The sequence below is a fragment of the Lontra canadensis genome, unplaced genomic scaffold (genome assembly GCF_010015895.1).
Source record: "Lontra canadensis isolate GAN:19392208 unplaced genomic scaffold, GSC_riverotter_1.0 scaffold3, whole genome shotgun sequence".
Classification (NCBI taxonomy): Eukaryota; Metazoa; Chordata; class Mammalia; order Carnivora; family Mustelidae; genus Lontra; species Lontra canadensis.
In genome coordinates, this window is record NW_022630997.1 from 15,978,764 (window position 1) to 16,003,711 (window position 24,948).

The 24,948-nt window shown below is 48.5% G+C and overlaps 2 protein-coding genes across 3 annotated transcripts in view; one reads left to right on the forward strand and one right to left on the reverse strand.

The window, feature by feature from the left end:
* Positions 1-2,901, reverse strand: part of SUFU (SUFU negative regulator of hedgehog signaling) — a 113,384-nt gene extending 110,483 nt beyond the window's left edge. For both annotated transcript variants that reach the window (XM_032881304.1, XM_032881294.1), the window contains exon 1: positions 2,524-2,901. In XM_032881304.1, coding sequence (XP_032737195.1) covers positions 2,524-2,705 — 182 coding nt within the window. In that variant the 5' untranslated portion in view covers positions 2,706-2,901. The remainder of the gene's footprint in view (positions 1-2,523) is intronic.
* A 2,410-nt stretch (positions 2,902-5,311) lies between these two features.
* On the forward strand, positions 5,312-24,295 carry ACTR1A (actin related protein 1A). Its single transcript, XM_032881333.1, has 11 exons — positions 5,312-5,444; positions 15,849-15,913; positions 16,234-16,309; positions 17,053-17,178; positions 17,967-18,091; positions 19,306-19,522; positions 20,664-20,756; positions 21,332-21,506; positions 21,595-21,656; positions 22,242-22,282; positions 22,459-24,295. Exons 1-11 carry the CDS (start codon positions 5,397-5,399, stop codon positions 22,559-22,561), a joined length of 1,131 nt encoding a protein of 376 aa, XP_032737224.1. The 5' UTR covers positions 5,312-5,396; the 3' UTR covers positions 22,562-24,295.
* Positions 24,296-24,948: the final 653 nt, after the last annotated feature.

Below are 24,948 nucleotides of genomic sequence, written 5' to 3' on the forward strand. Positions count from 1 at the left end.
TCTCAGGATATACTGCACCAAGGAGTGCTGCTTTACCTTAAAACTACAACTGTAAGGAATAATCAAGAGTCAGGCAAAATTAGCCTTGTCCCTAAGCACAGTGTTGTTCTACTTACTCAGAAACCTGATGGGGAAACAGATGAGTATATAGAAAATAATCATATTTTGCAATTGGAAAAAGATGTTATCCAAGGACCCAGAGCACCCCTTGATGCTCTTCCTTGAACCTACTTCTTTGAACACCTAACCTCACTCCACATGCCAGTTGCAGGCGTGCAGGAACTCCAGGGTGCAATCTTTGCCTCCATGTTTCTGCTCCCTGCTCACTGAAGTCTCAGCTTTTAGCCAGGATGTCCCTGCTGGCCAGGGTCCACTGGCCAAAGAGCCAATCTTCTGTCACAAGAAAATGAATCTCAAGGGACCCTGGGCCACAGCCAGACCTGGGTAGCCTTAGTCAAATTTCGAACAAGGCCTTGTGGGAAGCCAAATGTGAGCTCTGTCAATGAACTGATTTCAGAATCTTAATTATGCAAACCCTTCCAAATCTTACAAAGAACCAGCTGCTCAGCCGCTCCTTCTCATATTTTTCTGCATCTACACAGCATTTCTAATTTCACAAAGTGCTCTTTATTAGTCATTACATGTTGGCCCATCTCTAAAGGTAAGTTCTGCCTGTTTAACAAGCTTGCAGCAGGGAAGAAAAAAAAAAAAAAGATGCCCAAATCAGTCTTAGTCCTTTGCATGTGCTTTAATATCACCACACACAACTCTATCCTTCATGGCCAGCTGAGTGACAGAAAAACTGTTGCCCAAGTCTGTGTAGTGATTTCTCCACACACTCACAAGGGGCCTGAACAAATGGCATTGCAGAAACTGGTCCTCTGTTCTCATGACACAATCCAATACAGCTCATCACAATACATATTTAAATATAGACGTGCAATGAGAATGGGTCATTAAGTTATCAAGAGCTGCTTTTCACGCAGAAGCTCTCTTCAACTACTCCTCTCAACCAGAGAACAATTTGCCTGCTGAAGAGAACTATACTGCTGGTCACATCTCCTCCTGGCTATCAGACATGGCCCTCCCATAGGAGGAGGCTGGTCCCCAGGCCCTCCATGATGTCGGTCTCTTCACATCCTCCCAGTGACCCAGGGAGCGAGCCTCAACCCTAGACAGTCTAGTTTCTGCCATCTCAGGAAGAAGTTAAGAGGTTACCTTGGAGAAGATTCAGTCCTAAATGGAGAGGTAACCAGCAAAGACAGTCACTCTATCAACTTCCCCCTTTGGGTCTACCTGCCCCTTTGGCCACGTCCCATGCTGCTTCCTGAACAGTCTTTCAGAGCTCAGTGAAGGGGATCATCTAATACATTGCCTACACGAATTGCCGCTCTGGACAAATTCAACCAACTCCTCAATTTGATCCAGAAAGACAGGCTCTTTGTCAGAGTCCCTCAAACACCTGTTTTGCCCAGAGGCTGTAGAGAGAGACACCCTGCAAACAGGAATGGAAAACAAAAAAGGACCATTCCTACCCCAAGGGCAGCCCTTCTGTAAACAGGTCTGATCCTTAACAGAGGCGCTTGAGGGTTACTGTCAGTGTCCCTGAGAGACTGTTGCCTAAATCCTGAAGCTTGTGTTCAAGGAGCTCCTCTTAACATGTTGCTTACTTCTTTACTCTGTAGCAAAGTCCCACGTCTTCATTACTTACTGTGGTCCCCTTCAATCCTTAGCCAAAACATGGATCTCCCTGCCCCTGCCTCTGTTCTAGCCAATGTCCTAAAGCAAAGCAGCTGCAAAGCCAGAGGAAACTCTGCTTGGAGAAAGAGAACTGTGCCGAGTAAGCAGAAAGTTTATCTATCAAGAAAAGTTGCTCCGTGAAACTTCAAACGCAAAAGCACTGCACCGATATGACTGACGTCTGAGCTCATGGGGAAGGTATCAAAAGGAGACTTCCTTCTCCTCTCTTCACAGGCACAACTCTCGCAACTTGCTCCCCTCCTAACCTACGGGAAAGCGGGGGTCCCCAAATCCACCCCTCCCCTGTGCAGTCTCGAGCCCTCTGAGCTCCGCCAGCCGCACTCCTCCAAAGCCCTCTCATATGCTCCCCAGGCCCCGCCTCGCCTCCCCCATCCCACTTCAGCCGCCCCCCGCCCCCGGCTTCCCCTCGCCCACTAATGACCCCCTACAGGCGCCCCCTCCTTTCACCACGTTTACAGCTCCCCCCCTCCTATCGCACTCCCCCGCTCCTACACACACCCCCAATTCACTCTATTCTCCTAATCCCAGTTAACCCTTCATCTTCCCTCCCTCGTTAACCCTTCGCTACCCACAGGCTCCGTTAACCCCTTTGTCCCCATTCCCAACTTCAGCCTTAACTCCTTCCCTCGCAGCAGGACGCCCTCCTTCTCAGTGCTTTAACCATTCTTCTCCACCTCCCCCTCCTCCGCAAATGACTTCGCCCCCGGGGTTCTAACACTTCCCAGCCCGCCCCTGTCCGTCTCCCCGCGGCCCAGGGCATACCAGTACTTGACGATAGCGGTAACCTGGAGCGGGTTCGGCTGGTCAGGGTAAAGGCGACGGCACTCTCCGTAGATGGCGTGCAGTCCCGGGGGGAAAAGCGAGGCGAAGGCCGGGGGCGCACTAGGGCCAGGGGCCGGGGGCGCGGCGGGGCCGGGGGCGCCGCTAGGCCGCAGCTCCGCCATCCGGGCGCGTAGGGCGCTGGGGGGACCGGGAGGGTGGACGAGGGGGAGAGCACTGACGCGCCAGCAGGCGGACTCCGTGGGTGCGACTCCCCGAGGCGATGGGGGCTGCAGCGAGGTCTAAGCTCCGCGCCTGCGCACGGCGCACTATCTGCCCAGGCCGTCGCCGCCGCAGAGACAGCCAGAGGCAGCCTCGGGGGCCGCGGGGCGCTCAAGGGGGCGGGGCGTCGGCGCGCCCTATCCCGGTATCCATTGGATAGTATCTGTGCCAGTCACAGGTAGGGAAGGCGTGACTTGACAATAGGTCCCGCCTCCCTCTACTGGTGTTGGGGGTGTCCCAAGGCTCTTGGTCTCCCCCTAGTGTTAGGAGGAACCCACGTTTAAATAGAGATGTTGAGCCTTCGAAGGTGCTAGGGTCCCAGGAAAGCAGTGGGAAGTTCGACAAAGGGCTTGTCACTGTTCTGCTGACGCGCTGGTAAGAAGAATTTAAGCATAAATCTGACAATAATGGATTGGTTCATTCATCCATTAGTGTGATTTTAGTTTCAAAAGATTATAAATCTGGAGACGCCTGGGTGGCTCAGAGGGTTAAAGTCTCTGCCTTCGGCTCGGGTCATGGTCTCGAGTCCCGGGATCCAGCCCCACATTCAGCTCTCTGCTCGGCAGGGAGCTTGCTTCTCCCTCTCTCTCTGCCTGCCTCTCTGCCTACTTGTGGTCTCTCTCTCTCTGTGCCAAATAAATAAATAAATAAATAAATTAAAAAAATCTTTTTAAAAAATTATAAATCTGAATGTTTCTTACCGTCATTGAATGTCCATTTACCATATTCACTGCCACTAACACCGCCAAATTCAGGGATCGTAGGTTGAAATACTTATTTTGGAGTCCTGTTAAAAAGTAGTAAATGTGAAGTCAACTAGGACTAATTTAAAAGACTTGGTGATTTTTTTATTTCTATTTTTTAAAAAGATTTTGTTTATTTTAGAGAAAGCATGCACGAGTGTGTGGGGGGGGAGGGCAGAGGGAGAGGGAGAAGCAGACTCCCTGCCACTCTATCCCAGGACCCTGTGATCTTGACTAGGGCCCAAGGCAGACATTTAACCTACTGAGCCACTCAGGCACCCCAAGACTTAGTATTTTTTTTTAAAGATTTATTTATTTATTTATTTATTTATTTTTGACAGACAGAGATCACAAGTAGGCAGACAGGCAGGCAGAGAGAGAGGAGGAAGCAGGCTCCCTGCCGAGCAGAGATCCCCAATGTGGGGCTCAATCCCAGGACCCTGGGATCATGACCCAAGCCGAAGGCAGAGGCTTTAACCCACTGAGCCACCCAGGCACCCCTAAAGGAGGACGCTTAACCATCTGAGCCACCCAGATGCCCCAAGACTTGGTAATTTTTTAATAAATGCTTTTAGTTATGACAATCTCTAATTTTTGTTTTATGCAGATGTATGCAAATTGCCTTGAGGAACACCGATATTCATTATCTACTATGGATCCGCTCTTTCCCATTAACGTTCACTCTCTGTAACTGGGAGAAATTTTTTTTAATTGTAAGTAATCTTTACACCCAATGTGGGGCTCAAATTTACAACCCCCAGATCAAGAGTCCTATGTTCTACTTATTGAGCCAGCCAGGCATGCCTGGGAGAATTTTTAATTCACAAGGCACCTGGCTGAGAGTTATTTCCCTGTGTACAATAAGGAATAACAAGCGAAAGGAATAAAAGGAAGTCCTGATTACCAATGCTATTGACTAAAGATTCCTCGCAACTTGAAGGGGGTGGGGGTTGCATAATCTGGAGAAAAATGCACTGGGCTCATTTGAAAATAGCGACACATAACTTCTCTTCACGACCATTTTCTTATTCATCGATATCAATTCTGACTCTTCATGAAAATCAGAGATACTAAGGCAGCTCCTGAAGCTATTAAAGGAACAATGTTTTATAATGACCAAAAGATCACCTGTACCTGTAATTCCAAATGTCAGTCCTCAGACCAATGTTAGCCTGTTGCAAAGTTTGCACCCACCCAGGAAAAAATGTGAAAAGAACCAAAATGTGCTGGTTTTTCTCAAAAAGCAAATTTTATAAAATTTAATTTGTTTTCTTTTGTTCTGGGAGTATGTCCTCCTTCCCCATATGCGTGTGGTGGGGGTGGCATTAAATTTTCCTTTATTAGAGCTTGATGCTGATAAATGTTTATTAATGTCTTACTGACCCAAATAAAAACATAGCAACCTTATACTACCCAGGAGAAGTAGTGGCAGGACGCATCTGGAAAATCTAAACATCCACGGAATACTGGCCAATCCAAACCCAACTACAGACAAGTGCTCAAGAAGACTACATACTTCAGCATGCAGTGCAAATCCCTTCAAAGGAACCAGATCCAGGCATGCAATGCAGCCATCAATCTGCGTCCCGGTCTTCTCATCCACGGAGACTACAAATCCCAGGGTACTATGAGGGGAAAGTGACGCCCTGCTCTTAAATTAGGCGGGGCCCCAAAGCTGCCAGGAGCGGTAACTCTGGTGCAAGGCATGCTGGGGGTTGTAGTTTTTTGGAGGTGAGGTCGGGCCGCTCCCTGGACACCCTGTACCGGGGGCTAGACTGCGCATGCGTGTCAGTGGCGTTAGCAGCGGACCCGGCTGGCAGTTCCTTCCTTGGAAGGAGAGATTCTTCTGCCATGGAGTCCTACGATGTGATCGCCAATCAGCCTGTCGTGATCGACAACGTGAGTTGTGTTTTTCCTATCTCTAAACGGATTTATTCTCTGTTCCCCAAAGGGATCGCTTCCCGGGTTTCGGCCTGGGCCACCGGCTCTTTGTCACTGGCCCAGCCTGTCAGGCGGGTTCAGCAGCCGCCGCCTCTGTCCTCCCCTCACCCGTAGTCCGCAGACGGGGCGGCTCGCCAGCAACCATGTGATAGAGAACTTTGGGATGGATAAAGGGAAGGGCTGTAGTCCGAGCCGGGTCTTTGGGCCCTTGGCTCGAGGGGCCTTAGCCGTTCTGTGAGCGCCGGGCGTCCGCCCCTCCCCAGTTTCCAATAACTCTATTGGCTCTCTTGGCTGTCCATCTTGGGCGGTGACCCCGCCTCTGGGCCTTGCCGGATGGGAGCAGTCCTCCGCAGTGATTGGCTTGCGCCCCCGCCGTTCTTCTGGGCCGCCATAGTGTTTCCTCTCTCTAAGGGGCGGGCGGGTGCACGAGAGCTGTGGGGATTGGCTTCGGGAACTCAACAGTGGAGCAGCCTGACGGGCTGGGGCCCGCCCTCGGGTGGAGAAGGGCTAAGTTTCCTTCGGTCCCCAGCCGGGCGGGGTCTTGGGGAGTGTATATGGGTGGGGCTTGGGAAGCTGGTGCCAGAAATGGCTATAGGATTTGAGTTATTTCTATGATTATAGATTACAACGTTAATAAAGATCCAGAAGAAAATAGAGTGACCAAGCTAGCAGGGAGGTACCATCTCTGGAACGCCTAGCAGCAGGGGGAAAAAATTACTAAACATATTTGCCAGGCGCTCAAGTGCTTGCAGGAGGATTTCACGTACATTCGAATGGAGTCCTCACAAAAACTGAGGGGATAGTTAAGGCAGGAAATTTGATCCTCGTTTCACAAAGGAAAAAAAAAAACAAAACCCGAAGCATTAAGAGGTAAAGTGAGCCCAAGGTCACACGGTAGAGGTGACCTAAAACCAGTGCTTTATCCGCTATTCTTGCTAGTAGCCCACGCAAGTGCATCAATAGTGATAAATGGAAAGAATCTAAATAACTGCTCTTAATTTGGGCGGACGGTGACTGTTGTAAAACAACTGCATTTCTGTCTTCCACTGAAAGGGCTCGTCCCGCCGAGATTGGTTTGTACCAGAGGGAAAACTGTTGAGGGAAAACTGTCAGTTCTATCCGTCCTAAACTGTCGGATTCATTGTTGATCAGCCCTTGAGACCTTGGGCATGTTACAAGGTGCCTTCATTTGCATCATCTCGTTTAAGCGTCAGCTCTGGTAGGTGGATAGGAATCACTGTCCCCTGTTTATGCAGGAAAGTGAACCTGAGAGAGGTTAAGTAACAGTCAGTATGCAAGTCACCTGTCTCAGAAGTTGAGGAGCCAAGACTCAAATTAAGATTGGGTTCCAAGTTTCTCATTTTTTCCAAGGAAAGGTGCTTTTTTTTGTTGTTGTTAGCTTTCCTTCTCTCCAGAGGTATAGCTTCTGTCTTGAAAAGCAGACAGATGGGGCACCTGGGTGGCTCAGTGGGTTAAAGCCTCTGCCTTCCGCTCAGGTCATGATCCCAGGATCCTGGGATGGAGCCCCAGCATCAGGCTCTCTACTCAGTGGGGAGCCTGCTTCCACCTCTCTCTCTCTGCCTGTATCTCAGCCTACTTGTGATCTCTGTCTGTCAAATAAATAAATAAAATCTTAAAAAAAAAAAAAGCAGGAGGATGAGCTCAATAAGACACCTCATTGAAGGAGGATTTTTGTTTTGTTTGTTTGTTTGTTTGATCTCCCTCACTGGACTGTTAAATGCTTAGGGGGAAAGATGTCATTCTTTCATTTTTTATTACTCTCCCCTTCCCATCTTCCTTCACACACATAGCACCTAAGGCCTAGCACCACTATGTGCTCAGTAATTGTTTTTTCATTGGACTGATGGGTGGGTGGATGGGTGACCAAATATCACAGTAACAAAGATATCCCTAAATAAGGAAAGGATTGAAGTGGGGATGGATCCTCCTTAGTTACTGCAGAGGGTTAAGTAGGGCTTCTTGTTCTTGATTCGCTTTTCAGAGAATACTTCATCCAGTTTGTATGTACTTCATCTGTGTTTTTCTTAATTTTAAAAAGAAAAAAAATAGAAATTAACTAGTTCCTATTTCCATCAGCAAGGCAGAAGGAACAGTCTGTCCATCCCATTAGATCCTTTGATTTTGGAATGTGGGGGCAAGAGTTCCACCTCCAGCCATTTTCTTTAATGTCACTTAAGCTAATGCTTTTTAGTTTCTCTTTTCTCTTTCTCCATAGTGTATTTGAAATGCATCAAAGCCGAGGTTTATTTTGAGTTTTAAGATTTAAAGAATTGATTTGTTTATTTTCTCTGGGAAACATTTTTTTAAAGATTTTATTTATGAGAGAGAATATGAGTGAGAGAGAGAGAGCAGGAGCAGTGGGGAAGGGCAGAGGAAGAGGGAGAAGCAGACTCCCCACTGAACAGGGAGTCTGATGTGGGACTCATTCCCAGGACCCAGAGATCCTGACCTGAGCTGAAGGCAGCCGCTTAACCGACTAAGCCACCCATGTGCCCCTGGGAAAACATTTCTTTTATCATCCCAATAATTAGGCCAAAAGGTGAAGTGAGAGAAATTCTCCCATTAGGATTTACTGAACATCTGCCATATCTTTAGATCTGGCATCCCAGGTAGTTCTTGCTGTTTGATATTTAGAGATTTTGTTTTGTTTCAAAGTGAAAGATAGATAGGAAAAATACCTTGAAATATCTGAACCAACTTTATGAGAATAATGTGTATCTAGCAGACTTAAGTGCTCCATAGTTACACATTGCTACAACTTTATTTCTGGGCAAAGGAGAGTGTAATTAAAAGAAAGAGGAGGGATGGCCAGGTGGCTCAGTCAGGTAAGCACTGGACTCTTGATTTTGGCTCAGGTTGTGATCTCAGGGTCATGAGATCAGCCCCCCACTCGGGCTCTTCCATCAGCAGGGAAGTTGGCTTGAGGTTCTCTCCCTCTCTGTCTGCCCCTCCCCTGTTCACATGCACACAATGCTCTCTTGCTCTCAAAAAAATAAATAATCTTTTTTAAAAAAAGGGTGGGGGGAGAACAAAGAAATCAGGGAAAAGAGGGAAGAGCCTCATTATCAGTTCACAGCCTTTCCAAGTCTTAAAATAATTGTTGACTACTCCTTTCTTCCTATTCTGGCACCAAACCAATCCATGAGAATTTAATGAGGGAAATGCAAGGGGAGGTGCACATGCGTGCAGTTTAATGACAACGATAAAGTGATAGGTATTTTAAAAAACTGAATACAAGTCATTCTTCCTAAAGGTATGTCATAGATAGTAATATAAGAGGAAGGCAGCTCCCAGGCCACATTTTGATGACTATGACACTTTGATTGGAATACTGTGTTTATTCTGAAGCCCAAATCTTTGCTGGGATCTCAAAGATTAACTTCTGTCCTAAAATGGATCAATGTTCTAGTCAATCTTAAAACTGTCTTTGTGACTATTTGGGCCTAAATGCTGGAATAGTATCAGATCTTTTCAAGTTCATCAATAAACTAAGTAAGTGTCACTGTTTGGGGGGATCTTATACTGCTTTAGCCCACTTTTTTAAAAAAACAAGATAGTTAAACATACAGGAAATTTCAGAGAAGTATATAACTAGCACCCACACAGTACGTGTTTACCACCCACATTTACTAAATGTTGACATTTGCCATATTTGCTTCAGGATTTTTTTTTTTTTTTAAGATTTTATTTATTTATTTGACAGAGGGAGCACAAGCAGGGGAAGCAGGCTCCTAGCTGAGCAGGTAGCCTGATTCGGGGCTTGATCCCAGGACCCTGGGATCATGACCTGAGCCGAAGGCAGATGCTCAACCGACTGAGCCACCCAGGCGCCCCTGCTTCAGGATCTTTTTTTAGGAAATAAACATTACAGATATAGTTGAAGTCTCTTTGTGTACCCCTCCACAATCCTGTCCTTTTTGTCCCAGAAGTAACCTCAGAAGCAAACTATCATCATAAATTGATGTGCTCCTTTCCATCCATGATTTTGCAGACATAGGTATTTTATAGTGCATGTGCAGTATTTGTGTTTTGAATTTTTAGTTAAGTGCTGTCATCTTATTTGCCAGCTCTTTTTTTTTTTTTTTAAGATTTATTTATTTGAGAGAGAGCAAGCATGCACAGGTGGAGGGGAAGAAGGAGAGGAAGAGAGAAACCCAAGCAGACTAACTGTGTTGAGCCCAGAGCCCAACATAGGGCTCGATCTTACGACCCTGAGATCACAACCTGAGCCAAAACCAATAGTCGAATGCACCCCGACTTCTTCCTTTTATTATAGAAAATGTCAAATCTAAACAAAAGGAGAGGAAGAATATAACAAACATCCACATATTCATCACCTAACTGTGACACTTATCAACTCTTGGCTAATCTTTTTTTTTTTTTTTAAGATTTTATTTATTCATTTGACAGAGATCACAAGTAGGCAGAGAGGAAGGGAAGCAGGCTCCCTGCTGAGGAGAGAGCCCGATGCGGGCTCGATCCCAGGACTCTGGGATCATGACCTGAGCCGAGGACAGAGGCTTTAACCCACTGAGCCACCCAGGCACCCCTGGCTAATCTTTTTTTAACTGTATTCCCACCTACTTCCCTCTCCCATACTGTGGGAGTTTTTTAACTTTTTAAAAATTTATTTTTATTTTATTTTATTTTTTTAAAGATTTTATTTATTCATTTGACAGACAGAGATCACAAGTAGGCAGAGAGGCAGGCAGAGAGAGAGGAGGAAGCAGGCTCCCTGCTGAGCAGAGAGCCCGATGTGGGGCTCGATCCCAGGACCCTGGGATCATGACCTGAGCCGAAGGCAGAGGCTTTAACCCACTGAGCCACCCAGGCTCCCCTATTTATTTTTTTAAAGATTTATTTGAGAGAGAGCATGTAGGCAGGGGGAAGGGCAAAGGGAGAGAGAGAATCTCAAGCAGACTCCACCCTGAGCATGGAGCCCAACATGGCGCTCAGTCTCACCACCCTGAGATCCTGACCTGAGCTGAAATCAAGAGTGGGTTACTTAGCCGACTGGCCCACCCAGGCACCCCTTTAATTTCTTTTTTTAAGTAAGCTCTGTGCCCAGTGTGGGGCTTGAACTCATAACCCTGAGATCAAGAGTCGCATGCTCTACTGACAGAGCCAGCCAGTTACCCTCTCCCACACTGTTTTAAAAATATAATCAGAGGTACCTGGGTGGCTCAGTCGGTTAAGCATCTGCCTCCAGCTCAGGTCATGAACCTGGGGTCCTGGGATGGAGCCCCATGTCTGGCTCCCTGCTTAAGGTATCTGCTTCTCCCTCTCCATCTGCCTCTTCCCCCAGCTAATGCTCTCTCTCTGGACACATGCTCTCTCTCTCAAATAAATAAATAAAATCTAAAAAAAAAAAAAACCAACCATAATCAATATACTATTATCAAACCTAAAAAAATTAAGAATCATTCCTTAATGTCATCAAATGCCCAGTCAATGTTCAAATTTCACAAATGGTCTTAATTTTATTATTATTTTTTTTTATAATTTGTCATCAGCTCTTGAGATCTGCTGATTCACTTAAGTCTTGTTTATTTTTTAAGATTTTATTTATTTAATGGGGCACCTGGGTGGCTCAGTACGTTAAGCCTCTGCCTTCGGCTTGGGTCGTGGTCTCAGGGTCCTGGGATCGAGCCCCGCATCGGGCTCTCTACTCAGCGGGGAGCCTGCTTCCCCTTCTCTCTCTGCCTGCCTCTCTGCCTACTTGAGATCTCTCTCTGTCTAATAAATAAATACAATCTTTTTTAAAAAAGATTGTACTTATTTATTAATTTTGAGAGAGAGAGCACACATTAGTGTTAGCAGGGGGAGGGGTAGAGGCAGCAGAAGGAGAGAGAGCTCTCAAGCAGACTCCATGCTGAGCTTAGAGCCTGAAGTGGGGCTCAGTCTCACGACCCTGGGATTAGAACCTGTTGAAATCGAGAGTTGGACACTCAACTGACTGAGCCACCCAGGCGTCCCTGATTCACTTAAGTTTAAGAGACACTAGAATTAGCTGAGGAAATGAAGTCAGTATATTTATTTTAAATTGTCACTTGTGATGTGATATTCAACCTGTTGATTGTCGAACTTCAGCAAGAATCCATCCCTAGCTTGCTGGAAAGGATGAAGGGAAGGGGACTTACAGAGTTCCCTGTTTAATTGTGTGTATTTTGAGAGCCCCGGATATGCTTCACACCAGGCTAGGTGCTCTGAGGGTAAGAAAAAAACCAGGTACCATGTGGAAGGAGAAACGTCATGAATTAGTCGCTGGGAATGCCTTGAAGAGGAGTCTCGAACCCAGTACTTGCAGAGGCCAAGGAGGAACATAAAAAGGGAGAGGAGGAGGGTAGCCATAAAGAAGGGACGAGGACTCTGGAAAGTGCCTTGAGTGTGCCTGACCAAAGAGCCAGCTGCTTTTCACTTCCAGCCAGTTTGCCCCCATGCAGGAATGCAGACCCAGTGTTGCCAGATTTTCTGCTGTTTCGAGAGAAATCAGAAAATTGATAGATTGTATATACAGTCTAATTTTAAAAAATTTTTTCTTTAAGATTTTATTTATTTATTTGACAGAGAAAGACACAGCAAGAGAGGAAACACAAGCAGGGGGAGTGGAAGAGGGAGAAGCAGGCTTCCCACCGAGCTGGGAGCCTGATACAGGGCTTGATCCCAGGACCCTGGGCTCATAACCCAAGCCAAAGGCAGATGCTTAATGACTGAGCCACCCAGGGGCCCCTGCAGTCTAATTTTTAACTGTTGGGAGTTAATTTAAAAGTAGTTTGTAGTTTCAGAGACAGAAAATAGATTCATGGTTGCCTAGGACTGCTTGGTGGGAGAGGGCAGGTAGGATGGAGAGTGCCTGTGAAAGGATACAGTTTCTGGGACAACAAGGAAGTTCTGACATTTCATTGCGGTGAGGATTATATGACTGTGACTATACGAAGAACCACTGAGTTATACACCTTAAGTGGGTAAATTATATGGTAGTGAATTTTATTTAAATAAAGTTTTTTTAAAAAGTGGTTCGTGGGCCAAACAAAATATGTCTTGGTGCCAAAATAGGCCATCAGTGCCCTGGGACCTGAGACTCCACCTCTCAGCATCCTTTTCCCACTTGTAAAATGGGAGACGGGGAGGCTCCTTCCCAGCATATCAAGAATAAGCAGCGGTGCTTAGGTGAATGGTTGCCCAAGCCACACGGTCAGCAGGTCCTGGGAGAACCTGGCTGAGGGGTTTGCTGTTTGCCTGCTTCAGAGGGGCGCCTGGGTGGCTCAATGGGTTAAGCCTCTGCCTTTGGCTCGGGTCATGGTCTCAGGGTCCTGGGTTTGAGCTCTGTGTTAGGCTTTCTGCTCAGCGGGGAGCCTGCTTCCCCCTCTCTCTCTGCCTGCCTCTCTGCCTACTTGTGATTTCTCTCTCTCTCTCTCTCTCTCTGTCAAATAAATAAATAAATAAATAATCTTTTAAAAAAAAGGCTTTAGAAAGAGAACGGTTGGCCATTGGTGGTTGGCAACAGACTTGAGTCGTCAGATCTCAAATATTTATTACGGAACTACTTTTTCAAGAAGGCTCTCTACAAGGCACTTACTTACTTGGCTTTGCCAGAGTGAATAACAAAGAGAGTGGAAGCTCATTTGCCGGGTACATAGTTCCTAGTTACAAATACTGTTAATGGACAGGGTCCTTCTATAATCTGTGGTGGCGAGGTTTTAGCAGAACAGAAGCAGCTCAGCAGCCTCCCCCATCCCCGCTCACTCTTCACCCAGTTGCTGGCGGGGTGAGACTGCAGAGACAAGCTGGGTCTGGTTCCACTGTGTGCCTCATTCCCGACGCTGCCTTCACCTTTCCTGCACCACCTCTGCCCGAGGCTGCTGCCATTCCAGCCGCCTGTTCAGGCTCCATACTTGAGGCTTCACCTACCAATCATTTGAGCTCGGTTTTAATTTTAGGCAGCCAGCATCCGTTTGAGTACCCTCAAATGCCAGATACTGCTGATACATAAAGTCTCTGAGCTTGAGGCACTTGGGCTGAAAATGGACAAAAATGGAAACCATAAATTCAAACAGATAGCATCAGGAAATGCAGACTACCTAATGGTACAGGTAATGGTGATTTTGTGAAATAATAGGAAGGGAATAATTAATTCCAACAGGGGATTATCCTTCCAGAGGAAGGCAATGATATTAGAACTGGGTCTTTAGGATGCCTGGGTGGCTCAGTCGGTTAAGCATCTGCCTTCGGCTTGGGTCATGATCCCAGGGTACTGGGATCAGATGCCACATCGGCCTCCCTGCCCAGTGGGGAGTCTGCTTCTCCCTGTGCCCTTCCCCATGGTTGTGACCTCGCTCTCAAGTAAATAAGTAAATAATCTTAAAAAAAATAAAAAAGAACTGGGTCTTTATACACTTACTGGGAAGGACAGAGACGAAGAAATGAACCTAACATCTTAATTTGCCTTGTCACTCAGACTCTAGTCTGATTTTGTTAGTAAACTCAAAATTAAATATCCAGGAAAATCATCTTTTCAAAATATCTAGACTCTGAAATGCAGGTCTCATCTTTACTTGTTTTCAACCTCTGCCAGGAGGTCCAATTAGTCTGTTGGCATCACCACGCCCAGATGAAGGTTATGAGCAATTATTGGAAGCTTGAGCCAACAAGTTCCCACAGTTCTCCTGTGCAGTGCTGTTCTCACTCCTCATGCCCCTGTCCAGGAGCCCTGGGGCTGCAGCAATGGTCCTCCCTCCTGCCCAGGCCCTCAGCTCAGTTTACACCTGCACCTTTTCCAGGCTCCTTGCTGTTCTGCCCAGGCCGATGAGTTTGCACATTGTCTCCTGTTTTCTCTCTTTTCTGTTGGCAGACATTCCTGCTATCTTAGAGAACTGCCGTTCCCTATCCTTTAGCTACTTCTTCCTCCCTCTGTCTTGCCAGAGTCAGGCACTAGGATGGCCTATCTAACCACCGCCCCTGCCCACCCACCCACCCCAGCACACATATGCACACTTCTCCTGTAGAAGAGCAGGAATAAAAGAGAGGAAACCAGGGGTGTTGCAGGGAAGCCTTTGGTGCAAAGATAACCTTGGCTATTTAGTATCTCCTGATGTGTTTACTGCTTGCTGCGTGGGTTCTGGAAATATCACTCTCCACCCCAAGAGAAGTGGTCAATAGTCAGCAGGAAAAGGCTTGCCCCTATTATATGTGCAGCCGCAAACCGTGTTGGGGTGGAAGGGTGAGCTTATCAGATGTGGTGGTAGGAGAGTTCAGAAGAGAACAGGCTCTATCCGCAAGCAGTAGCAAGCCTCGACATCATGGCTAGAGACACCATTTACTTTGGTTGGGCCCTAGGTGGTACCAGAGATGTTGACAGAGAAGTCACATTTTCTTCTGACACCCACCCAACTTACCAAGGATTGGAGCATCAGGATCGTAATGTTGGGTCTCTTGTTGGGTGATGCTTTAGAACTTCCCTGCTCTTTACCATCTGGAGACCTGTGAGCAAAAGAAAACACAGTAAAAAAATAAAATAAAATAAAAAATAAAACCACCACAACCCTCCTCCCACAGACCATAGAGCTTTGCCCCTGCAGTACGAACCAGACAATGTATGTTCCATCAGAGTCTGCTTCAAGCCTGGTGGTGTTCACGGTGGTGTCTGTCCTAGACACCCTGGAGGGCAGAGAGACTTCAGGCCTGAGCTGGGAAAGTAGGTTAACAGTGTCCCATGTGGTTTAACAGAAAGAATCACATTCTTCCCACCCTGGTTATGTTCCTGACCTTGGCTGCTTTGGTGCTTCTAGGTACTTTTCTCTTCCCTCGGGTTTTCTCTTTTTCTTCTCTTTATTAGTATTATTTTTGATTCCAGAAGTAAAGCATTGTCAATGTAGAAAAGTCAAAGAAGGGGCACTGGGGTGGCTCCTCAGTTAAGCATTGCCTTTAGCTCAGGTCATGATCCCAGGGTTCTGGGATCGAACCCTGCATCTGGCTCCCTGCTATTCCGGAAGCCTGCTTCTCCCTCTTCCACTCCCCCTACTTGTGTTCCCAACATCGCTGTGTGTCTCTCTCTGTCAAATAAATAAATAAAATCTTTAAAAAAAAAATAAAGGTCAAAGAATGCCAAAAAATCAAGTAATACTTTGAGTATACAGTGAAAGTTCCCCTCACCATCCCCAGTTCCACTTCCCTCCTGGAGGCACGTGTACCCTCTACAGAAGCTCATGCAGATGGACATATTATACCCAGATATAAGGTCTCTTTTAAATAAAAGTAAAACCATATTATACATACTGTATGATATAGATCTCTTGTTCTTGTCATACTTCTGACTTCTCTTTCTTTCCCCTCTCTCTTCAGGGATCCGGTGTGATTAAAGCTGGTTTTGCTGGTGATCAGATTCCCAAATACTGCTTTCCAAACTAGTAAGTAGTTCTGTAGCATAGTCGGAAGCTGGGGAGGCTTGTCAGCTTTGTTTTGGGGCCAGCCCTCCACCTTTTACAGAGAAGGATCTCTGATTTGGGTCAGAAATATACAAATAACTTAAAATAATACATGTTCATTGTAGAAATCGTGGGCAATGCAGAAAAGTAGATGAAAATCAAAATCAACTTTAACCTCACTCCTCAGAGATAATGACAGTAGAACTGGGTCTGTTTCTTCCCGTCCAAGCATGCACATCTGTACGGCCTTCCGTGTTCTGTCATGAAATGAAAAGTAATGGTCCTCCTGCTCTCTTCTTTAGTGTGGGCCGACCCAAACACGTTCGTGTCATGGCCGGAGCTCTTGAAGGTGACATCTTCATTGGGCCCAAAGCCGAGGTAACTCCCAGTTCTACTGAAGAAGCCTCAAGCCAGCAGAGGACCTTTGTTATTCCCCAAAAGGGCAGTGGGACAGCCATGAGTAAAAGGAGCAGTTTCCTCTTAAAATATCCCCTTTGGCCCCCTCATCCTAGGTCTAGTTGGTTCACATCTCCCAGGAGCAGCCTCTGGTTTTAGAGAGGAGATATCTGGAACCCCACTTGGGGAAAGAGAGACCAGTCTAGAAAACAGGGCTTTTGCTTTCTTCCATATTCTGTCACTACCTTCCCAATGACCAAATTGGCTAGCTTCGTTATTTTTTGGCAAAAGGGATTCAGGGGGTGATCCTGGCTGGGATACCCTGGGGATGAGTTAATTAGCACTGCTTGGAGGAACCATGGGCAGCTTCTAGAAGCAGACCAACAGAATCATTGTTGCCAACCTTGGGGGCAAGTGCTGAGGCCCAGGGGTGAGAGCCAGGAGATTTGTATCCTGGGCTCAGGCCATGAGGGGGGTACCTCCTGTCACTTGCCATAAGGACACTGAGGGGCCATGGAAATGCAGAAGCCCTCTGCCCTGCTGGCTAATTGGGCAGCGAGAACACTTTGCAGCATATAGTTTGGACACGAGGCCAACGGGAGCCTAACTTTAGCCCTGGGTGAGGACCATGCAGTGGCCACTCCTAGTCCTAGAGGAGTGGGGGCCCCCTGGGCCACCTGGTGGAGAAGCTGGCTGCCAATGGAAATGCTGCTCTCTGCCCGCAGGAACACCGAGGTCTGCTGTCCATCCGCTACCCCATGGAACATGGCATCGTCAAGGACTGGAACGACATGGAGCGCATCTGGCAGTATGTCTATTCCAAGGACCAGCTGCAAACTTTCTCTGAGGAGGTGAGGGTCCCGGGAGCCGGGTGTGCAGAGCGATGCAGAGCCACTGCCCCAGAGAGGAGGAGCAGGGAGATCGCTACTAGAGTGCTGGACTCTTGCTGGGCCACCAGGCCTTGTGCTCCTCAGACAGGTCTGTCCTTAGTCTACACCCCAGTCCTATGACAGACGGAGAATATCATCTCCATTTTCCAAACAAGGAAACAGAAGTCCAGGGAAGCCAAGGAGTCTTTCCAAGATCACTAGGGAATAGAGTGGGAAAGCTGGGACTCAAATCCATGTCTTTCAGACTTCGGAGCTTATACTCTAACTTCTAAGGAAATAACTCTCAGTGCACAATAACAAAGGAAGGTGAATACTAGACATATCAGCATTTCCAGGGGAGGGATATGTTTGGTTTTCAAAAATACCTTCGATATTTAAATTTAATTTTGGAAAAAAGTTTAAACAATTATTTTTAACATAAGAATTCCAAATTTAGATTTTAACAAAATCTGGACAATTAGAGGTATACAGTAGATACAGGAGCCTATGTAAGAATCTTGGGGACAAGGAGGGGAGAAAGGGGGTAGAGGCGAGGACAGAATGAGACTTTTAAAGGGGCATGAATTTGGAAGGTTGACACATTGGCTTGTGCAGGGGTAGTTGGCGGGCCCAGCTTGCCTTTTTTTGGTGAGAGATTCACAAAGGTCCCCCCAGCTTTCTAGCCCAGCACACAAGGGCTTCTGTCCCGGTGCTAATGAAGGGTAGAAATTTTGACTTGCCCTGATTGCCCTCTGGGCATCTTTCACCAGCACCCTGTGCTCCTGACGGAGGCGCCTTTAAACCCGCGGAAAAATCGCGAACGAGCCGCTGAAGTTTTCTTCGAGACCTTCAATGTACCAGCCCTTTTCATCTCCATGCAAGCTGTGCTCAGCCTGTGAGTAGCTGCCTGGCTGGCTAGCCCGGCCTCTTGAGGACAGAGTGGAGATGCGTCTCCTGGAGGTGGGAAAAGGGAATATTGAGACCGTGTCCCATTCTTGCTTCTCTTGTTCTTTGTCTTGGCGGCTGGGTGCCCAGGGCTCCCCACTCTGCCTGCTAGGAAGGGCCATACACTGCTACAGTTCTTCCCAAAGGCCCCCTAATGTGTTCAGATGTTTGTCCACTGCCTGCTTGTATAGACGTTATGCCAAGCTGCTGACAGAGTTGTGATGGAAACACCACCACAGGGTCCCTGTTCTCATACCCCTGTCATCCCTGTCATGCTCCCAGCCCGCCTCATCCCAGGGTTAGGTGTAGGGCCGAGGGTGTACACTGGTGACCCGCAGGCAAGATGTGTTTGATCCCATTCAAAAATTGTGAGCCAGCATTTTAACTAGATTTCCGGGGCACCTGGCTGGCTCAGTTGGTAGAACATGTGACCCTTGATCTCAGGATTGTAAGTTCAAGCCCCACATGAGGCACAGAGTCTACTTAAAAAAAAAAAAAAGGGAGATTTTCTATCAAAATCCAAACTTTTGGCTTTTCTGAAAAAACTGGGATGATTTAGCAGTGCTGGGCACATTCCTGTAGGATAAAAGTCAGCTGGAGCCAAAGTAGCCGCTGCCACTTCCAGTTGAGTTTGCAAGCCTGACTGCCACAGCCCGCTCTGTTCCCTGTTGTCGTCCCAACATGAGGGACTGTCCGTTGCTGTCTCTCAAACATCACGGGTTTTTCCCCGTCATATCACAGAAATATGTCTCTACTCTTGACCACCACCACCTGAGGATCTAGGAGGCCATGTGAGGAAAAAGCGAGTTTTTTGTGGAAGTGAAAATATTCTTATTTTCCTTAACTCATTTACCTTTCCTGCATGGCCCCTGTAGACATTTGAGGTTTTTCCTCTTGTCTGGAAAGTGGAAACTGGCCCATAGGCTGGGTTCCTGAAGCAGTCAAAGGCAGGCCATCACCTGCGATTGAAGGGGGCTCAGCTCCTTTCCAGGTTTTTCAGGCTTGCTTATGCTCAGGCTTCCTTATTACTGTGTCCAGTCTAAAGTTCCTAGAGAAAGGTATGCCTCCGCTTTAGTTTAGCTGACTTTGAACTCTAAAACAAAATGAGTTTCTTCCCCGGATGAGGAAGCAGGGGTTAGTGACAATTTGCCCCCTGTGCTTCAGTTACGCCACAGGCCGGACCACAGGCGTGGTGCTGGATTCCGGGGATGGTGTCACGCATGCCGTGCCCATTTATGAGGGCTTTGCCATGCCCCACTCAATTATGCGCATCGACATCGCTGGCCGAGATGTCTCTCGCTTCCTTCGCCTCTACCTGCGGAAGGAGGGCTATGATTTCCACTCATCATCCGAGTTTGAGATTGTCAAGGCCATAAAAGAAGTGAGTGCTGCCCCACACGCCCAGGGATGGGATGGGGAATGGGAACGGGGCAGCCAGGACCTCTGTGACCTGGAGTAAAGAGAGGCGAAGCCCCAGTCCTGAGGGGTGTCTGGTCAAGCTCTGTTCTCCCCACCCAGGCCTCCTGACTACCATATTATGATGGGGGTTGAGAGGGGCTCACACTGACGGTCACTGTCCCCAAGTGCTGCCATCTTGTGGGGGAAAGGGAGATGCTGTTATTTCTTAAGCTGGGTGATGGGTATACCAGTGTTCATTATGTTTTTATAACTTATGTTATATGTTCTTTTTTCCTTAAAGAAGTCAGAATACAGTTTTCTTTTTTTTTTTTTAAGATGTATTTATTTATTTGACACACAGCGATCACAAGTAGACAGAGAGGCAGGTAGAGAGAGAGGAGGAAGCAGGCTCCCCACTGAGCAGAGAGCCGAATGTGGGGCTCAATCCCAGGACCCTGGGACCATGATCCGAGCCAAAGGCAGAGGCTTTAACCTACTGAGCCACCCAGGCGCCCCCAGTTTTCTTTTTTTTAAATGAATATTTTTGGTTTTAAGATTTTATTTATTTATTTGCTAGTGAGCGAGCAAGAGAGAGTACAAGCAGGGAGAGTGGCAGGTAGAGGGAGAAGCTGGCTCCCCACTGAGCAAGGAGCCTGATGCGGGGCTCAGTACCAGGACCCTGGGATCATGACCTGAGCCTAAGGCAGATGCTTAACTGACTGAGCCACCCAGGCAGTGGGTAGTAGTTTCCTTTTAAGTAAACTAGATCCTCCTGCCACCCATGGCTCTAGGGAAACCTGAGCTGGGTAGATGCGACCCAGAACCACGAGTAGTAGAAGGGAAAAAGAAGCCTAAGTCTGTACTAAAATTAGGTTGTGGTCTCAGACTCAGCTCCAGAGAGCCAATTTCCACGCCTGCCCATGAGGAAGATGAGCAGGTAGGAACTTGAATCCTAAGTGCCACCCAGTGAAGGCCAACAGAGGCCACCCTGCCGTGCTCCAGGGCAGGAGCTCTGGGACCCCTTAGGACAATCAGCGTGGTTGGCAGATGTCTGCAGCAACACTGGGACTTTGACCAGTTAGGCCTAGGTTTCCCATCTGCCTGACTCATGCTTGGTCCTGCAGAGAGCCTGCTACCTGTCCATAAACCCACAGAAGGATGAGACTCTAGAGACAGAGAAAGCTCAGTACTACCTGCCCGACGGCAGCACCATTGAGGTAGGTCTGGATCTCCCTTCAGTCCCCGCAGGCCCCCAGAAGCTCAGGGCCCCAACAGAACTCCCCAGGGGAAGGCTGGACTCACATGCACCAACCCTTTTACACCCTCTGCCTGGAGCCCTGGAGCTCTTGGATGGCACCGTCTCCTGCAGAGCGAGGCGTCAGGGGGTTTGGAAGAAGGTGGTTAGTGCTGTTTATCTCTTATCACTTCGACACAGTATAGGGTGAGCTGCCTCTTCCTGGACCTGCATTAGTAGGAAGAGATTTCCATGAATGAATAAACCCATGAATTTATTATAAGGTCTCTTGGCTGGAAAGTCCCAGAGCTAGGATTAAACATAAGAACTTCCTCTCTCTGGTTTCCCAAGAGCTCTCCTTTTCCCTTTTTGTTTCCCATTTGTTCCCCAGAGTTTTGTCTTGGTGTTTTGAGGCTCTTGACATACCAGGTCTTCCCTGAGCCTGGCCTTCCTAGCCGTCTGGTCACTAACAGATGGGCAGAGGGGCCTCTTCCACTCTCACTCCTAAAGGGACCTCAGCCCTGGGCCCAGCCTCTGAGTTTGCCCCCCACCCTGCAGATTGGTCCTTCCCGATTCCGAGCACCTGAGCTGCTATTCAGGCCAGACCTGATCGGAGAGGAAAGTGAGGGCATCCATGAGGTGCTGGTGTTTGCCATCCAAAAGTCGGACATGGACCTGCGGCGCACGCTTTTCTCGAACATTGTCCTCTCAGGAGGTTCCACCCTATTCAAAGGTTGGTCTTTGCTCTCGGAGCCCATTGCCAAGGAAGTTTCCAGGTGCCCAGAGAATTGACTTGAGATTCCCCTGTCCTGCCTATTCAGGTTTCGGTGACAGACTACTGAGTGAAGTAAAGAAATTGGCTCCGAAAGACGTGAAGATCAGGGTAGGAGCATGGTGGGGGCTGGGGCTTCATGGAACGGGGCCTCCCCTCTGAGGCTAGACAGCTCCCAGCTTCCACACTGACCTTGACATCTATCAGAGGGGAGAACCCATTTTCCTTCTCCCTCCCAACAGAAGGGGACAGTTCTGATACCCTGATGGCACAGGCCACTAGGCTTGAGGGTCCCACATATAGTCTTTCAGAGAAACCATAATGTTGACAGATTGACTCCTGGTGCTCCCTCGTGACCAGTCCACCATCTTAGTGCCTCCTGAGGGAGGCTAAATGAAGGAGTGTGATTCCTGCCATGGAGTCTGCTTCCAATCGGCCCCAGCAGAATCTTGTCCCCTGACAGCCCCAGCTTCTCTGACAGCTGTAGATACGTAGGGCTGCTGGAAATCTGCTCCTCCAGATGAGTGTCGGGCTGGCCACAGTACCCCCCAGAGAGGCCACGGGGTCCAGCAGGGACATTGTGTGAAATGCATCCACTGCCTTGGGCATTAGAACTGGCCATAAAGATGAGCATTGGACAGGAAAGGGACAAGGAGGGTGAAAGTCTCAGAGTTCTCTTTCCACCTACCCTTTCAGATATCCGCACCTCAGGAGAGGCTGTATTCCACATGGATTGGGTGAGTAGTTCTCCTGGGAATAAGAGCGGAACAGGAAGTGAGGGCATCATTACCCCTCACCACCCCATCCCTTTAAAGGAAAGCCTTGACTGCTTTGGCCCCATGGGGACTGCCCAGCTCCACAGATATCTACTTTCTCCCTCTCACAACATTCCTTGGGATTCCCTCCACTCCAGGGGCTCCATCCTCGCCTCCCTGGACACCTTTAAGAAGATGTGGGTCTCCAAGAAGGAATATGAGGAAGACGGTGCCCGATCTATCCACAGGAAAACCTTCTAATGTTGGGACATCATCTTCACCTCTCTCTGAAGTTAACTCCACTTTAAAACTCGCTTTCTTGAGTCGGGAGTGTTTGCGAGGAACTGCCTGTGTGTGTGAGTGTGTGTGTGGGTGTGTGGGTACGAATGTGTGCGCATATGCGAGAGCCGTGTGGCCCGGGGATCCCAGGGCCCAGAAAGGACGATGAACTACCCATGATGGCAACGGCCTGAGGCCTGGGGTTGACCATTAACTGGCCCCCGACAGGGAAGTGCTGGCAGAGGGCTCCACTCCTTCGTCAGCTGGGCCTTCATCTGGCTGTGTGGGACTACGTTTACTACCATAGGGAGACAGAGAGGGTAAATCCCGGGAGACCTTGCTGCTGCCCATCCTAGGCTGGGCTAGCCCCACCCCGTCCCACCCCCAGGGTCCCCCGAGGCCTAAGGCAGCCGCTGCCTCCCTTGCTCGTCCTTCTGCTCTCTATGCCAGTTTTCATGGACTGAGGACTGGGGCCGAAGTTGAGTTCTGTCTGGTTTTGTTGCAGTTTGGGTTGGGGAAGGCTGGGAAAGCACTCCAAGAGCTATTACTGAGACTCTGGGGTCAGGAGACGGCAGGGGGCCCTCCACCTCACCTGGGGACCAGGACCACACTGGGCATTTGAAGAGGCAGAAGTAGTGCTAGACTTCTGATGGGTGGCAGAGTGAATGCTCCAACCCCCAGCCCCTGTCCAGGGGGTCTCGGGAGAGCGTCAGGAGCCTGTTGGCCCCAGGCCCTGTTACTTGCTTCTCATCCATCCTTGGGCAATGCCATCTTTAAACAGTTTTATTTATTGACGTGTTTGTTCAGTATGGGACTGGAGAGGGAGCTCACCGCCTCCTGCCCACCAGTCACCCTGTTCACACTGATGTTTACAGCACCTCGGTTTAGCATAGTCCGGGGCCCCGCCACTCCCTGCTAACGGTGAACTGACAGTATCCACAGGCCTATCCTGAGGCCTATTTAGGATCAGAGGCTACATTCAAAGTCACTACCACCAGCCTCTTTCTTCCTCTTCCATTTGCTCACTGCCCTGGGATCAACAGGCTGGTTGCCAGTTGGGATTTTTTTGAAACAGGAGGTAGAATCACTCTTTGGCAGAGGCCTCTAGCAAAGGAGGGGTATTGGGGATCCATCCCCCTTAGGACTGGAGAAAGAGCCGCCATTAACCAGGTTGCCTTTTCCCACTCTAGCTGTCCCCCCCCGGGGGGGGGGGGGCACAGGGGGCTCTAGGTTATAGAGGTGACAAGGCCCCACCTGGGCTGATTTGTGCCATTCTTAACTTTGGACTTGTGTGTTAAAGGAGGGTGGGGCCAGACCAGAGTGCCAGGGGCTGACGGGCTCATCTCCCCTGATCCAGTGGGGCCAGGTGCCTACCCTGGACTGGGCTGGCCTAGCAGTGTCCAAAGGCTCTTTAGCCCAGATGGTGCAAAGCTGGGGTCAGCAGATCTTCACCGGCACCCTCACCTGTGACACCAAGACCCGCCCCAATCCCAGACTCCAGGCAGCCTTCTCCCCCATGCCGTCCAACGACCAAAGGCCCTGCCAGGTATGGGCCACAGCAGCAGGTGTGTGTGAAAGCGATGTGGCGACCCACGGACTGCAGTGTGCTTAACCAGCTCACCTCCCTTCTCCTAGCCCAAGCCTGTCCCTTGCACAGACCACGTTGCCTGGTGGGGCCCAATGTACTTAAATAAAGTCGTTCCAATAGACGCATCAGCTGGGCCTCTTTCTCTGATGCTGGGTGGGAAGAGGAGCTGTGGGCTGGGAATCTGAGGCGGTGATTGGGCCTTGTGTGTCCTCTAGAGGGCACTCTTGTACCAGCCAGACTTGGCCAGCCCTTCACCCAGGTCGCAGCCTGTCAAGTGGATACAGGAAGGTGTTGTTCATGCCAAAGCCCCACTTCAGGAACTGAAGGTCCCAGACCTGCACATACACTAAAACCCAGAACTGAAACTACCTCAGATGAGGGGAGCACCTTTTGACATCTGTGAAGTCAGAACTTCCACATGGATAAGAAGCTCAGGAGCTTAAAATGTAGTTCCTGGGGCCTACACTCAGATATTCTGACTAATCAGCTCTCCATTTTAAACCTGTATACTTGGTGGGGGCGATTTCCAGGCCCTTTGCAAATATTAACTTATCTGATCCTCCCAACAACCCTGCAAAGTAGATATTTTTATTATCCACTTTGCAGATGAATTAGAGCCACAAAAAGATTATGTAATTTCCCAGAGCTCTGCCCTTTATCAGATAGGATTTGAATCCAGGCAATATAACCCTAGAGCCTAAATTTTTAGCCACTATACATATCCTCAAAAACCACTGGCCTTGAGCAGTAGGTCCCAATCAAGGACATTCCTGGCAATGTC